The sequence below is a fragment of the Pteropus medius genome, unplaced genomic scaffold (genome assembly GCF_902729225.1).
Source record: "Pteropus medius unplaced genomic scaffold, Ma_sr-lr_union100, whole genome shotgun sequence".
Taxonomy (NCBI): domain Eukaryota; kingdom Metazoa; phylum Chordata; class Mammalia; order Chiroptera; family Pteropodidae; genus Pteropus; species Pteropus medius.
In genome coordinates, this window is record NW_024348533.1 from 953,306 (window position 1) to 970,511 (window position 17,206).

Below are 17,206 nucleotides of genomic sequence, written 5' to 3' on the forward strand. Positions count from 1 at the left end.
GGACTGGTTAAGTGTTATTTAACCAGTAGTAGTAATCAGATGTTCTCAGATACCTGGAATACAAGAACACATGGATATAGAGAATATGAACTTGATGTTCCACATAACTATTGCTTGATCCTTTCTCTAGATATGGCAAAACAAATAGTGTTTCTTCTGCCAGTGTTTTCTTGGTAGAACAAAGCTTGTGCCTGACGCTCCAACAACTGCTTTAACTGTGCTCTGATTATGGCAAGCAAACATACTGCATATGAACTACATTGGGAGTCACTCTAAATGACTGATGTCTATCTCCCTCTAAGAGAGTCATTTCAGGTCTTCTTTATCCTCTCAGTCTTCCTTCAGACTGGAGAGATATATAGACTTTTTATTTACTTGCCTGAAAGAATCCTGCAATATTATTTTTGAGTTTTTCATTTTGTAGTTTTACATGGTAATGAATCTTTGCCCTTGAACTTGGAGCTATTACTTACATTATTGGATTACAGTTTCTTTTCTGCAGTCACAAGCTTTGTGGCAGAAGGCCAAGAGTCCAGACCTGTTTGAGCTCTGAGGAAACACTGTCATTATAGATCCAGCTGAAGTTACCAGAATAGTAAATATTGTCATAAGACTCATTCTTAGTAAAATGCTGATTTTGCTTTTAGCTTATAAACAGGATTTTTATTTTTAAAAAGTTGAATTAAATGCCTGTGAGTTAATCGCTTTGGTAATAAGGTAGGATGAATGGCCTAGCCTTAGAATTTTAAGATTACCTGGAATTTACAACATGTGTGAGTTATAAAATCATTGAAAATATATGTCATGATTGTGTACCTTCCCTTTTGTATTAGTGTATTTTATTTCAGTCACTGTGAATCTGAAAGGTTATATAAGTCAGTTAAGCATTCTTACAATATCTTAAAAATACTTTATTAACTCAAAATTTTTATTAAGGGGTATATCTGTAGAAATACTTTAATATGTAAGTTGGTCTTTATTATTTACAGAATCTGTATTTGTGAATTCACCTACTTGCTAAAATTTATTTAAAACCCCAAAATATAGTGCTTTTATGATCATCTGTGGACATGCACAGAGCAGTGAAAAATTTGAGTGGCTCTAAACACACATTCCCAGATGAGGTCAAACAAGACAATGCTCCAACTTCTTGTTTTAGCTCTCATTCAGTAAACAAGTGTCCTGTTTGACAAATATTTAGTGCCACTTTTTTTTAAGCATATTTTGATTTTTGTTAGTGATTTTGCTATTAAAAATGGCCCTCAAGCATAGTGCTGAAATGCTCTCCAATGTTACTAAGTGCAGGAACGCTGTGATGTGCCTTACGGAGAAAAATATTTGTGCTGAGTAAGCTTCATGCAGGTGTGAGTCATAGTGTTGTTGGCTGTGAACTCAATGTTAATGAATCAACAGTATATTAAATATTAAACAGTATATACAGAACCCCTCATAAAACAAGATTATGTATTGATGGGTTGATGAAAGTGTTGTGACCAGAGACTCACAGGAACCTTAACCCTGTATTTCCCCTAGGAACAGTGATTCAGTGTTCACTAATTCATTGTTTATGTCAACTTTATAGAATATCACTACAAATATTGAGACTGTCATACAATTTAAAAATGAAGTGGTTGTTGAAAATTGGCAATTAGATAATTTTTTAAGTATGTGATTATTTGAGGCCAGACGATTAATGAGTTTTGAGCAGTTGAGAAGAGGAAGGAAATGATTCACATGTATACAGAAACCCTGAAACCTAGAGAAGCAGGAAGTATGTTTTAGCTAGCATTGCTTCCTGGTACAGGTGAGGTCCTTGGACTTTGACCTAGACTGTATGCATATCAAAGAAAACTAAGTCATGACCCCCATTCCCTTACAACTAAGGAGTCTTTCTCTAGGGACATACCAGGGAAAAGAAGGGATCAGATGACTGAAAATCCTTGCCCTTCTTACTAGCGAAGGGTAGGATGTAACTATTAGTAGGAGAAAAAAGCAAGATTACTTCTAGGTTGTTAATGACACTAGAGTTGTATATAATGAGAAGCACAGCTGCATACTTAATTTCTTTGCCTTCTTTGCACCTGCTACACTCTGGGGTTATAGTGCATATCTTTAAGCGTGTGTGTCCTCAGTGGACCACTGTACTAGGGCTAGTGATCTGGCTCTGGCCCACGATACATAGAGTTTGTAGTAGACACTATTATGCTGATGAAACTCATGGAAAATGAATCGATTGGCTCAAGTCATTTATACAGTATTTCTTTTAATCAAAAAATATATTCACATGGTTAAGAAAAAAAATATACATTCTGAAGGGTCTAATAATGGAAATAAATGAACACTACCCTGCCTCTCCATCCTCATTCTCACTTCCCAAGAACATTCTACCTCTTAACTCTTTCTTTTGTTATTTACTTCAGTATTATTAAACAGTATACTTAATGCAGCTCTTTCTTGGTTTATCAATTTTAGAGCATATTTATTTTCTGCCATGAGTTTATACCTGTCCCTCAGTCTTTTAGCCTCTCAGTATAGTGGTAGCACTATCTTGTTTTTTCTCAGCTCTGGTAAATATTCTACTTTCTTTGATAATTTGTTTTCTTCTGTTTCTTCTCTCTTGAATTCTTTTATTTTTTTTTTATTTTTTACGCCACCTGGTCTTCCTAGGCGGTCTCCCATCTAATTACTAACCAGGCCCGACCCTGTTTAGCTTCCAAGATCAGATGGGATTCGGCTTGTTCAGAGTGGTATGGCTGTAGACCTCTCCTGAATTCTTTTTGTTAGAAACTGGCACTCCTGGGTTGATCTTCTGTGTCTTTTTTTTTTCCTCAGAGGCTTTCCCTCCCTATATATTAGTATTTTGGTTGCCCATTTATAGTTGAGAGTGAGGCACCAAAATACAGGTTGGAGCTCTTTGCATAAATCAGACACAGACTAGATAACTTTACTTTAGGGCAGTGTTGCTCAACCATTTTTCATTATCATTCCCTAAGGAGCATATTCAGACATTTCCCCCTCAAATTGCTGTCCCCCCCATTAAATTTTAATACCACAAGGTTGACTGTATATCTGTTTATATAGTGTGAAATATTTAAATAGCAGAAAGAGTTAGGAGGTTGTCATTTCTCTGGGCTAGGCAGTAGCTCTATCTTTTCTGCTATCTGTAGTAATTCTGTGGGAAAATGGGGTAGGGGTAGGGGTCACCAACCATTCACGGACCTTGAATTAGTCTCCCAGGTTACAGTCTGTATAACCCCTGCCCTCTGCTTCACTGGGCTCTTATGAGTCCTGAGCCTCTTCTTATTCAGTGGCACAAATTAGCACTTTTTCGTGCATGGCCCCCTCTCTGAGCACTATAACCCATCCCATCCTCTATCCTATTACTTCAGTTAATGTTCTCTGTGTTTTATCTTCTAGAATTTCATTAAATCTATAATTTTAATTTTCATTAAGGTTCCTCTCCAATTCTATTTGTTCTAGTGATTTATTTGTTTTCAGATCTGTAAGTGGTATTCACTTGGGGCATCAGAACTGAGAGGGATAAACATTTGTGCTCAGTTTTCCATCCTATCTGGATGTTCTTAATAGGATTTAAAAATAAGCATTTTCACATAACACTAGTTTATATTCTAGTCATATTTTTCTCTGTAAAATACCCTTAATTCTTTTTCTTTTCATTCATTTGTTCATTCATTCATTCTCAGCAATGGTTTTTTTATGCCATACCTAGAACTTATTATGTGACCTGTATTTGTCACTTCTATCTACTGTACTATATTGTGTTTATAATGGGTCAAGATTCAGTGAAATTTGTACAGGCAAGAGAAGTCTTTTCCTTTTTTTTTTTTTTTTTTTTTTTGTGGATTCCAGGTGTTAGAGAATTATGCTGAAGTATAGGTATTAGCACTTGTGGAGATATCAGAGCACCAGCGTTCAGCTAGTTTCTTAAGCTCCAACTTGGCAGGAGTTCCTTAGACTGATGAGTGTATAGGACTTCACTGAGCAGATAATTACAACGAAAAGAATTGACATCTTAAAGATATTCTTGAAGATTTCAGGAGAGAGTATAAGTCATAAGATTAGCTATTGCCTAAATAAATTAGACAGTCAGCCAGAAGAGCTGGCAATAATCATGATTTTGCAATAATCCTCTGTTGTGTTGATTCAAGGAAAACTTCAGAAGCTTGAAAGAGTAGGAATATAGCATGTCATCTATAATGTCCTCATCATCCTTTGGAGCTTTACTATGAGTCTCAGCACAGCATCAACAAAATGATGCTGATAAACTGTTGTTTTGAGTGGGTATAAGGATAAACTATTACTCCATTTAGAATATTTTTCTTTTCTGTGTTGATTATTTGCAATATATTTAAGTACACCATACATCTTTGTAATGTAGAGCTGGAAGGGGCTTTAGAAATTATCTAGTCCTAGTCCTTTCATTTTACAGGTGGAGGAAACTGATGCTTAAAGTAAGGAAGTAATTTACCCAAGGGCACACAGTCATTGGGGACAGAGCCAGTGCCAGAACCAACATATTTTTGAGTTCATGTACAGAGTATTCTTCATGGTACTGTGCTGATGACAGAGAAAGAATGATTTGATTCATTGTCTCCTCTCAAAACCTTTAATAATCTGAGTGTGAAGCCCAAGCTGTCAAGATAACTTTATTTTAAAAGTATGTAAATCTGGGAATTATAAATTTTATAATGTGTTTTCCTCTTTTTAGGACAACAATTTGTAATCTTTACACAATGCCACGTATTGGAGAGCCTGTCTGGCTTACAATGATGTCGGGGATTCCAGAAAAGAACCAGCTTTGCCATCGTTTCATGAAGGAATTCACTTTTCTAATGGAAAATGCTTCAAAAAATCAGTATGGCTTACTTTATATCTGTGTGTGTGTGTGTGCGCGCGTGTGTGCACATGCATGCATCCATCCAGCTAGCCATCTTTAGTGTCTTTAGCTATTATTTACTATAACTAGCTATCAAATTGTGATCGAACTTAATTACAAAAGTGAAAGAATTAGCCATTATCTTTGAAATTATTTTATATTGTTAATAATCAAGATAATTCTAAAAGATAATTAAAACATAGGGTATGGAAGAAGGCCATGGAAATTTATGAATGAAAAACAGTAGAAATGTCTTTGTGTTAAATTAAAATTCCTGACATTTTACAGAACTCTTTGAAGCTCTTTTTTTTGGTGTGAGTTATATCTACTTTTGCAGTTTTATTCTGTAGAAAAGAAGTAAAAAAACATAACTAAGTGTCAGGATGCCGATGATATATTTTTAATGTGATATTTTATCATATTGTTTCTTCTAACCATTCCTCAAATTCCTAGACTTTAGATGAGTAATTTAGATACTTTTACTCTCTTTGATGGTAGACAAAGTTTGTTTTAATACTTTCTTTATTTTCCCATTTAGTAATGTGGAAATGTTTAGACTTCCTGGTTGATTTGTTAATAAATTGTGTAGATTAAACACTGAAGAGAATTCATATTTTTCAAGTAAAACTACATTTTTTTTTTAATTATGATCAGAAATAGATCTTTTGAATGACTTATTTTAAGGATTTTCTTTTAAGTTCTACACAACTGAAAAATTAATTAACTTTCATTTTCATTCTGGTGATATGCCTTCCTTCTCTCCTCCTTTTTTGTGCAGTTTGGCCACATGAGAATATGTTATCTCTTTGCTTTATTCTGTCACTGTATTTTATATTGTATTTAGGGTTCATAAAGACAGATTGGAATCTGATAGGATGCATTTTGTTTCCAGATTCTTGCCAGCCCTCATTACTGCAGTTCTGACCAATCATCTTGCCTGGGTTCCAACAGTCATGCCAAATGGACAACCACCTATAAAAATATTTTTAGAAAAACATTCCTCTCAGAGTGTAGACATGTTGGCAAAGACTCATCCGTATAACCCACTTTGGGCACAACTGGGTATGTAGTCTGAAAACTGTTTCAAGATGTGTTATACTTGGACTTTTGTGTGACTATCGAGTTATTTTATAGCAAAAACAAAAATAATGAAATAAAATGCTCTCTTTTTCTTGCTCTAGTTCTTTATTTATATATGTATATTTTATATTAGTTTCAGGTATACAGTACAATGGTTAGACAATTATAGTTTATGAAGTGATTCTTCCCCCCTCCCCCAATTGCTGTAGCACCCATCTGGCTCTACACAGCCATTACATATACTAATGACTATGTTCCCTATGCTTACTCTCCATCCCCATGACTGTTTTGTAACTACTAATTTGTACTTCTTTATCCCTTCACTTTTGTTGCCCAGTCCCCCAACCCTCCTCTGCACCATTTTGTTCTCTGTGTCTGTGAGTTTGTTTTTATTTAGTTTGTTCTTTTTGTTCCTTAGATTCCACATATAAGTGAAATAATATGGTATTTATCTTTCACTGTCTGACTTATTTCACCCAGCATAATACTCTATAGGTCCATCCATGTCATTGCAAATGGTAGGATTTCATTTTTTATGCCTGAGTAATATTCCATTGTATATATGTACCCTACCTTCTTTATCCAGTTGTCTGTTGATGGACACTTAGGTTGCTTCCATATCTTGGCTATTATGAATAACACTGCTGTGAACATAGGGGTACATAGATCTTTATGAATTAGTGTTGTTTTGGTTTTCTTTGGATAAATACCCAGAAGGGCAATTGCTGAGTAAAATGGTAGTTCTATTTTTAATTTTTTGAGGAGCCTTCAAACTGTTTTCCATAGTGGCTGCACCATTTTGCAATTCCACCAACAGTGCACAAAGGTTCCCTTTTCTCCACATCTTCACCAACATTTGTTGTTTTTTGATTTATTGGTGATAGCCATTCTGACAGGTGTGATGTGATAGCTACTTGTTTTAATTTGCATTTCTCTGATGATTAGTGATGTTGAGCATCTTTTCATATGTCTGTTGTCCATCTATATGTCCTCTTTGGAGTAATACCTATTCAGATCTCCTACCCATTTATAAAGTTGGGGTATTAACCCCTTATCAGATGTGTCATAGGCAAATATCTTCTCCCATTCAGTAGATTGTCTTGTCGTTTGTTGATGGTTTCCTTTGCTGTGCAAAAATGTTTTTAGTTTGATGTCTCATTTGTTTTTTTGTTTGTTTGTTTCCTTTTGTTTTCATTGCCCAAGAAGATATAGCAGGAAAAAAATTACTAATAGCAATATCAGAGAGATTACTGCCTATGTTTTCCTTCTCTAAAACTTTCCTTTTCCTATTCTAAAACACCTGTTATTTACTTGTTTTCTCATTGTCTTATTGCTAAATTGTCTTGTTCCTGATATCATTCCTTATAGATAGAGAGCTGCAGCTGGAGCAAGAGGAGCTGGATGATGGCTGGTTTACTAGTAACATCAGGATGTTTGGGAGGGGTTGTGTTTGGTACTGTGCCTGGAAAGAATGAACTGCAGTCACCTGTGATAGCTAGAACCTATCTGGTTAACTGAGAAGCGGTCTTTGAGGTTTATGTTTTTCCACTTTTTGTTTGTTGAGTGATTTCAGAAAATGTTTCCCTAGTGCTAGGCTCCACTGAATTAATGGTTACCAGTGGGGAGAGGGCATAGTTGATGAGGAGACAGTCATTGAAAAGGCAGTGTGGCACGGTGCTTAGAAGCACAGGCAGTGGCATCAGACAGACCACGTTTAAAACACGATTTTCCTTATTTGTAAAGTGCTAATAACAATAGATAGTACATAGTGAAAATTAAATGACATAATACATGTAAAGTGCTTAGGATGGTCTCTGGTAAATGTAGCTGCATTACTCCTACCCTTACTCTATTGCCATTAGGTGATGGGGGAAGAATAAAAATAAAATGAGAACATTTTGGTGACCTGGTACGAACTTCCCTTAAGTTGTGCTGGTGAGTGAGCTTGCCAGGCAGATTGTCATGTGGCTTATTAACTCATGTAGCCAACCTCCCTCTCTCCCTCATTCCCTCCCTCCCTCTCTTCTTTCCTTTCTTCCCTTCCTCCTTTCCACTCTCCCTCCCTCTCTGACTCTTTTTCTTTATTCTATTTGAATTACAGAATAATTGACAAACACATATATCAAGTATATAATTTTCAAGTTTTGATATATATATGTCAAAATGTATATGCCCCTGAAACCATCACCAAAATCAAGATGGTGAACATCCAAAAGTTTTCTCATGCCGTTTTGTAATCCCTCCTTGCTGCTCTTCTCCACTCTCCCTGTTCACCTTCCTCCATACTCAGGCAGCCACTGGTCTGCTTTCTATCACTATGGATTAATTTTCATTTTCTAGAGTTTTATTTAAATGGAATCATACAGTACATGCTTTATTTTGTCTGACTTCTTTCATTTAACATAATTATTCTAGATTTACCTATGTTTATCATTAATAGTTTGTTCCTTTTTAATGCTGAGTAGAATTCATTCCATTGTATGGATGATAAATTTCCTTTTTTCAAGTCAGATAATTCAAGCGGTATTTTTTTTTTTTTTGGACATTTCAAACCTATTTTCAATTCTATAATTTATCAAGTACATGATATATCTAAGGCTCTGTGCAAAGAGCATTGGAGGGTATGCAGATGAATGATATCTAGTCCCTGCCCTCAAGAAGTTGACAGTATTACACTGTGGGTAATACATGTGTGGACTGTAATGAGAATTCAAAGAGGCACTATAAGAGAAATGAAAAGTTCAATAGGAGTTCAACTGGGGAAGTTTACTTTTGCCCAAAGAAGGATGCTTGTGTGGGCAGCTAGACTGGCAGAGATAGAGAAGGGAAGTATATGGCATGAGTATAGGGGTCTAAGTGTTAAAAGTGCTTACCGTTCGTTCAGTGGTCGGGTTTAAGCAGTCCACTTTAAGTGGGACTTTGGGTGCATAAAGATGAGAAAAGGGAACTGTAAGAAAGCAGACCTGGGGAAGAAAAGTGGAACTAGTCATGAAAGACTCACGTGCCATGCCCAAGCAGTTTAGGTTATTTGGTAATCAGTGGGGACCTTGGGAATGGTTTTGAATAGTGGCGTGATGGTGTTAGGGCCAGTGTCTTAGCCAGGGAAGGAAATTTATCATAATACTGTCTGTAGAATATATTTATATGAGACCTGTTTATATATGTTCCTTTAAAATGTGTGGGAGTTTCGTAAAGTATAAATAGAAGTTTTTAAATGTATATACTGACAGCTTGCAAAATTGAATTAAATTTAAATTAATGACTTTGTAGTCTCCATTTTAAAGTGTTTTGGTACCTGTTTCTTTGTTGGTTTAGTTTCAGCCACAGCACAAATATAGAAATGACATTGGTAACTCACTTCCCCCCGCCCCCTTTTTAATGTGATGACTGTTCATGTCTAGTACGGACACAAAGTGGGAATGAACCACATTGCTAAATGTGTTGCCCTTTCCTTTCCTCTTAGGATAGGTTTCTCTTTTCCTGTTTTCCTGCCCTTTCAGGTCTATCCTGAGTACTCAGCCCTTGAGGGAAAGAATGGGGAAATGCGCTGTTAAAACCATGAGAGCTGTGGGGTCTTGGGTATGGCAGCACAAGTAAGGGAAATGATTGAAATCAAGGAAGGTTAAGTGTGAAGTGACTGCTCCAGCTCTACTCCATTCCACCACTACTCCCTTCCTCTCCTTGCCCCTGAGCAGCTATTGTGCATTCTCTCCTCTGCATTGGACGCAGCTGCAGAATCTTTTTGCACATGTACTTCAGGCAGTACTTCTCCAGATGGAGTGCTCTGCTTGGGGCCTGGCACAGAGAATATTCTTGGTAAATGTGACTTTTACAACTGAGTCTTTGCTTGAGGATTGAGAACCACAGCAGCTGCTTAAGAAGGAAGCTACAAAACCCCCTCATTCACTTTCTCTTTGGTTTATTTAGACCATTCGTCTCATCCTTTCTTATTAATGAACTAAGAATAAAATCTGAATCCTCATACAATAAGAGTAGGTCCGATCATTGAAAATAGCCTGTTTAGCTGTCTGAGTAGAGGATGTGTCCATTAACTGATTTTTCCATTGCAGGGGACTTGTATGGCGCTATTGGCTCTCCTGTACGGTTAGCAAGGACGGTGGTTGTTGGCAAACGACAAGACATGGTCCAGAGGCTGCTTTATTTTCTTACTTATTTCATAAGATGCTCTGAACTTCAAGAAACCCATCTTTTAGAAAACGGAGAAGATGAAGCCATTGTTATGCCAGGCACAGTAATTACTACCACTTTGGAGAAAGGTGAAATAGAAGAATCCGAGTACGTGCTCATCACAATGCATAGGAACAAAAGCAGTTTACTCTTTAAAGAGTCAGAAGAAATGAGGACTCCTAACTGTAACTGTAAATATTGCAGTCATCCGCTCCTTGGGCAAAATATAGAGAATGTTTCACAGCAAGAGAGCGAAGATATTCAAAACAGCTCTAAGGAGCTGCTAGAAATTTCAGATGAATGCCGAATGGTTTCTCCTTCTGACTGCCAAGAAGAAAATGCTGTTGATGTTAAACAGTACAGAGATAAATTAAGAACTTGCCTTGACACCAAGTTAGAGACAGTTGTTTGCACAGGATCTGCTCCAGTAGACAAATGTGCATTGTCAAAGTCAGGCTTGGCGGTGGCAGAGGAAACATGGCAGAGTGAGGAATTGCTGGATTCGGGTGATCATGCAGGCAAAGTGTTGAGATCCACAGGAATGGTGGTGGAAAAAAAGCCTCCAGATAAGCTTGTGACTGCTACGTTTTCTTGTGAGGCAACCCAGACAAAGGTTACTTTCTTGATTGGGGATTCTATGTCGCCAGACTCAGATACTGAACTCCGGAGTCAGGCTGTGGTGAATCAGATTACCAGGCATCACACCAAACCACCAAAGGAAGAAAGAGGGGCTGCTGATCAGCATCAAGAAATTAAACAGCCATCTAAGGACCAATCTGGAGAGTCTGATACACTGAATGTGGTTTCTGGAGAGCCCTGTGAACTTCCCTGTTGGAATCATTCTGACCCAGAAAGCATGAGCTTATTTGATGAATATTTTAATGATGATTCAATCGAAACCAGGACTATTGATGATATTCCAGTTAAAACAAGTGCAGACAGTAAAGAACACTGCTGTATGTTAGAGTTTTCGAAAAGATTGTGTACACAAAATAGCAAACAGAACAATGAATTTTGTAAATGTGTAGAAACAGTTCACCAAGATTCATGTAAAACCTGCTATCCTCAGCACGACCAAAGTGACACACTCTCCATTCTTGTCCCCCATGGGGATAAAGAGAGTTCAGAGAAAAAAATTGCTGTAGGAACTGAATGGGACATTCCAAGAAATGAAAGTTCAGATAGTGCTCTTGGGGATAGTGAAAGTGAAGATACAGGCCATGACATGACTAGACAAGTAAGCAGTTATTATGGAGGAGAGCAAGAGGACTGGGCAGAAGAAGATGACATACCTTTTCCTGGGTAAGTAGGAAGTTTCAGCATATAATAGGTCTTATATAAATATGTACTATTCTTTTGTTTAGCTGGTCTCTGAAGGTTGGGAGTAGCTAATGTATAAAAGAAGAGATGATTGTCTTGGACAGATTCTCTCCCATTATCATGTGCCATTACTCATAGGAAGGAGTAAAAGCTAAGCCTCACAGGCACCCCAGAAAAGCTTCGTGAAGGCTTGAGGGTAAATTTATGTTGATATGTAGAAGATTTCTTACTGTTTAGGAGTTTTAAATCCACTTGGGACTGAAATATGCCCCCCAAAAGGATGTATGCCGAGCCTGGTGACGAGGGAGAGATAATCACTGAGAAGGTAGGAAATGGCTGTTATAAAATAAATTTAGCAAAGAGTAAGAGGAAAACAGGGAATGTATATTCAGGGTCAGGTATACAAGGAGAAGATTCATACATGAGAAATGTTAGAAACCAGGCTTTGGGTTTGTGAGAAATTTAACTACTTTGTTCTGGATAATGGTTTTCATAGTCTGATTGTGTTAAGAATGTGCTACATACACAAGGGACAGCATTTCTAAAGTCTGTTATGAAAGATTTATACTCACCTGATTACATAGTTGTTCATCAGACCCTCTTCTCTGGGTAGGAAAGAGTGTTTTGTGGTCTGATTGAGCACTTAAGTCAGTTTTTATTTAAGAATGCTTGTACTCTGTGTATATTTTGTGAAAAATGACAATATTAAATATGAACTAGTAGAGTCCAAAATTCTTTTTATTGGTAAAATATGTTTATTACTAATTAGGTATGCCTTCTTTTGGGACCCTTCTTCTAGGTCAAAGTTAATTGAAGTGAGTGCTGTTCAGCCCAACATTGCCAATTTTGGGAGGTCCTTGTTGGGCGGCTACTGCTCGTCTTATGTGCCCGACTTTGTTCTTCAAGGAATTGGGAGTGATGAGAGGCTCCGTCAATGTCTGGTGTCAGATTTGTCTCACGCTGTGCAGGTGAGTGACCTTTACTGCTCTTGAATTTATTGAGAATGAATCTGTTAACTAGGAGAACCCAGAATTGCAGTATACTTTGGTTACACTTCACTGTGTAATACAATCATTGTTCTCTGAATCAGTCACTTTGCGTAATGCTTGCATGTTTGTACCTGTCACCATGAAAGCAAATAGAGAGTTCCAGGAATCTATCCAAATGGAAATCTAAAATACAGAAAGTCCTGTATCTATCTATTCATAGATGTTCGTCACTAGATTATTTATAATATCAATAAAATTGTAAATGCCTAAACGTGAATGGAATTATTTTAATTTTATTTTAATATTATTCATTCCTAGTTAGTTCTTGTTGTTTTTTGTGTGGATTCCTTAAGATTTTCTACATACAGGCTCATGTCATCAATGAATAGACAGTTTGACACCTTTCTTTCCAATCTAGATGCCTTTTGTTTCTTTTTCTTGCCTGATTATGTGAGCTAGTATCTCAGTACAATGTTGCATAGAAATGTGGAGAGTGGACATCCTTGTCTAGCTCTTGATCTTAGAAAATATTGAGTCTTTCATTATTAAGTTTGATATTAGCTGTAGGATTCTTATAGATGCCTTTTATCAGGTGGAGAAAGTTCCCTTCTCTTTGTAGTTTTTTGAAGTCCCCTTCTCTTCGTAGTTCCCTCCCCTCACCTGCCTTAAAATCTCACACAAAAGTGTGTGACAAAATCTTAAAATCTCTCACAAAAGTGTGTGACAAAATCTCACACATTTTTTCTGTATCTATTGAAATTATTGTGTGATTTTTCTTTAAACTATAAACTATTAATGTGATATATTACATAGATTGATATTTTGATGTTAAACCAACTTTTGTGTTCTTAGCGGGTGAAAATCCCACTTGGTCATGGTAGATAGTACTTTTTATATGTTGCTAGATTTGATTTACTAATATTTTGTTGTAGATTTTGGAGTCTTTATTTACGAGGGATATTAGTCTATAGTTTTCTTGTGATGTCTTCATTTAGCTTTAATACCAGAATGATACTGGCCTCATAAAATGAGTTGAGAAGTATTCCCTCCTCTTTTCTCTCAAGATTTTCTGGAAGATTGGTATTAATTTTTTTCTCTAAATGTTTGATAGAATTCACCAGTGAATTCTAGAATATTTTTTTAATGAGAATATTTTAAATTGCTAATTCAACTTCTTGTTATATGTATAATTTTCTTTTTCTTCCTGAGTCAGTTTTGATAATTTCTGTCTTTCTAGAAATTAGTTTCATTTAAGTGACCTAATTTGTTGGAATAAAGTTATTCACAGTATATACTTATAATCTTTTTAATTTCTGTAAGGTCTCTGGTTATGTCCCTTCTTTCATTCCCGATTTTTGTAATTTGTGTTTCCCTCCGTCCTCCAAGGAGATTCTTCAAAGAAGAGTTCATTCATGGCTTGATTTCATTAGTACATATTTTTGGCCCATATGCATTGAAGATCAGCCAGCTATGGCCCATGGGACAAATAGGCCTATTTTTTGTAAATAAAATTTTATTGAAATATGACCACACCCATTTATTTATATATTATATGACTCTTTTCCTACTTCAACAGCAGAGTTGAGCCCTTAAGACAGTGATTTATAGCCCCTGAAGTCAAAAATATTTTCTTTCTGGTCCTTTACAGAAAAGGTTTGCTGATTTCTATTCTAGCTGAAGATTTGTCAATTTTGTTGATGTTTTCAAGGAAATAGTTTTTGTTTTCTGGATTTTCTTGATTATCTGTATTATATTTTATTGTTTTGTATCCTAATTTTATTATTTATTTCCTTTGGCTTGTTTTGGATTTAGTTTGCTCTTTTTTTAGTTTCTTAAGGTGGACACTTGGTTATTGATTTGAAATATTTTTTCTTTTCTAATATAGGCATTTAAAGCTATAAATTTTCCTCTTAAGCACTGTTGTAACTAAGTTAACTGAGTCTCATAAATTCTGATCTGTTTTGTTTTCATTTCCATTCACTTCAAAGTATTTTCTAACTTCCCTTGCCATTTTCTTGACACATAGGTTATTTAGAAGTGTGATATTTAATTTCCACATATTTGTGAAATTCTTAAATTTCCTTTTATAGTTGATTACTAAATTAGTTCCATTGTGGTCAGACAATACACTTTTATCTGATTTCAGTCCTTTTAAATGTATTGAGACTTGTTTTATGGCCCAGCATATGGTCTGTCCTGGAGAATGTTCCACATGAGCTTGAAAAGAGTAGTTGGCTATTGTTGGTCAAAGTGTTCTATAGATGTCAGATCAAGTTGGCTGATAGCCTGTGTCCTTGCTGATTTTCTGTCTAGTGTTCCATCAGTTATTGAAAGTGGAATATTGAAGTCTCCAGCTGTTGTTGAATTTTCTGTTTCTCTCTTCAATTCCACGTATCACTTTAATAATTTTTTTATTTTAACAAAAGTCACCCCCCCCCCGAAATGTTAAAAAGGAAATGGAGAAAGCCAACTAGGAAATCATAGGTGATAAAATATGGCCCTGTGAGCAAGCAGTCACTTGATTGCTAGCCAAAAAGGTTTAAAACTTCTGTGTTTGTAGAAAAGTAACTAAAGTTGTAAAGTTTGGTGTTTTATTGTATAGTAGAGACATTATTGGCAAATCCAGATAAAAACAATTTGTAATGAAAACTTATGAAACTCTTATTCTTTACATTTAAAAGCTATTTTGTTCAACCTTTTAGCACCAATCAAATAAATATTTACTGACATACTATGTTCTGAACATAGGGATGTATATAGATGAAAAAAATAGTTTCTGACCTCAGATTATTTACTTAGTACCAGAGAAGATAGGGCCAGTATATAAGTATGTTAGAGTGCATAAAAAAATAAACACCTGAAGAAGACACTAATAATTTAATGCGTCAGAGGAAAGAACTTAAATCAATTGATGATATTTATCCTTCAGGGTGAAAGAACCATTTCTATTTTATTTTTCAATTCTGTCCTCTCAGTGCATAATGTAGTGTCCTCAGTAAATATTTGTCAAATTACTTGGTTAGAAAATCCCATTTGGGTCCTTCTAATGCTCTCTCTGTTCTCTTATCTTTCGTTATGTCTATTCTGTTACTCAGTCTCTTTTCTTCCTCCATCTGTACTCTTTAACACACACAGGATTCTTTGGTGTTCTCTCTGAAAACCTAGCATTCTTCCAGTAATTATGCAGTATGTGGCATTTCATAAAACCCAGACTTGGCCACTTAATGCTTATATATCCTAAGACAAGATATTTAATCTAATAGAGCCTCAGTTTCTTTACCTAATAGTGAAGGTGATACTAATGTTTATACACCAGAGTTATACTCTGTGGTATTTTGTATAATTAGGCACTCTGTGCCTTGTATGTTTTTGTCATCATTACTATTCTTTATGTATGTATGTGTATGTTATATACACCATATAAATGTATAAAATTGAGGCCTTTTATCTTCATATATGTATATTTTAATATATACATATATATTTTACATATATACACATATATATGCATATGTACTATATATATAGTTTTGATAAGTTTTTTTAACAAAAAACTTATTAATAATTTCCCTACTATATAATCAAAACACTAAAATTTGCATTTTTATATATGTACTTATATATATTTTTATATACACTATACATATAAAATGTATGTGTGTCTGTGTATATATATACACACTATGTACATGATATATTTATATACATATGTAAATATGTATGGTATTTACTGTTTTGAATTCTGCTTTTGTCGCTTAAGAGTTGATGTAAGAGAATTTCTCACTTTATTAACATACTTTGTAAACATTATTTTTAGTGTTTATTGATTTTTTTCTGGCTTTGTCATACTGTTAGTTTTTCTCACCATTTTCCCCAGTTTTGTTGATATATAATTGACATATAACATTGTATTAGTTTTAGGTGTACAACATAATGATTCAATATATGTATGTATTGCAAAGTGATTACTACAGTAAGTTTAGTTAATGCCTCTCATAGTTTCAGATTTTTTTCTTGTAATGTGAACTTTTAAGATTTACCTCACATAGTTACAGATTTTTTACCTCACATAGTTAGATTTTTTCTTGTAATGTGAACTTTTAATTTTTTGATATTATTTTTAATTTTTTGATATTATTTTCCATGGAGGCCGTACCGATTTACATTCCCATCAACAGTTCATAAAGGTTTTCTTTTCTCCACACTCAACACTTGTTACCTCCTGTCTTTTTGATAACCATTCTAACAGATGTGAGGTGATTCTTCATGATTAGTAATGTTGAGCACCTTTTCATGTACCTGTTGGCCATTTGTATGTCTTCTTTAGAAAAATGCCTGTTCAGTTCCTTTACTCATTTTTTAATTGATTTTTTTTTTTTTTGTCTATTGAGTTGTATGAGTTTCTTATATATTTTTGGATATTAACCACTTATCAGATATATGGTTTACAAATATTTTCTCCCATTCTGTATGCTGCCTTTTCATTTTGCTGATGGTTTCCTTGGCTGTGCAGACGCCTTTTAGTTTAGTTTGCTTTTACCTTTGCTTTTGGTGACAAATCCAAAAAATCATGGCCAAGACGAATGTTAAAGGAGCTTAATACCTATGTTTTTTTCTAGGAGTTTTATGGTTTCAGGTCTTATGTTCAAGTCTTTAATCTAGTTTGACTTGATTTTTCTGTGTATGGTGTAAGATAGGAGTCCAGTTTCATTCCTTTGCATGTGGCTATCCA

The 17,206-nt window shown here is 35.3% G+C and overlaps 1 protein-coding gene and 1 pseudogene across 4 annotated transcripts in view; one reads left to right on the top strand and one right to left on the bottom strand.

Annotated features, from left to right (window-relative positions):
* Positions 1 to 17,206, top strand: part of FNIP1 (folliculin interacting protein 1) — a 103,389-nt gene that overhangs the window by 76,759 nt on the left and 9,424 nt on the right. For all 4 annotated transcript variants that reach the window (XM_039879988.1, XM_039879987.1, XM_039879986.1 and 1 more), the window contains 4 exons: positions 4,730 to 4,876; positions 5,790 to 5,959; positions 10,048 to 11,467; positions 12,285 to 12,453. In XM_039879988.1, coding sequence (XP_039735922.1) covers positions 4,730 to 4,876; positions 5,790 to 5,959; positions 10,048 to 11,467; positions 12,285 to 12,453 — 1,906 coding nt within the window. The remainder of the gene's footprint in view (positions 1 to 4,729; positions 4,877 to 5,789; positions 5,960 to 10,047; positions 11,468 to 12,284; positions 12,454 to 17,206) is intronic.
* Positions 2,643 to 2,761, bottom strand: LOC120616746 (uncharacterized; annotated as a pseudogene).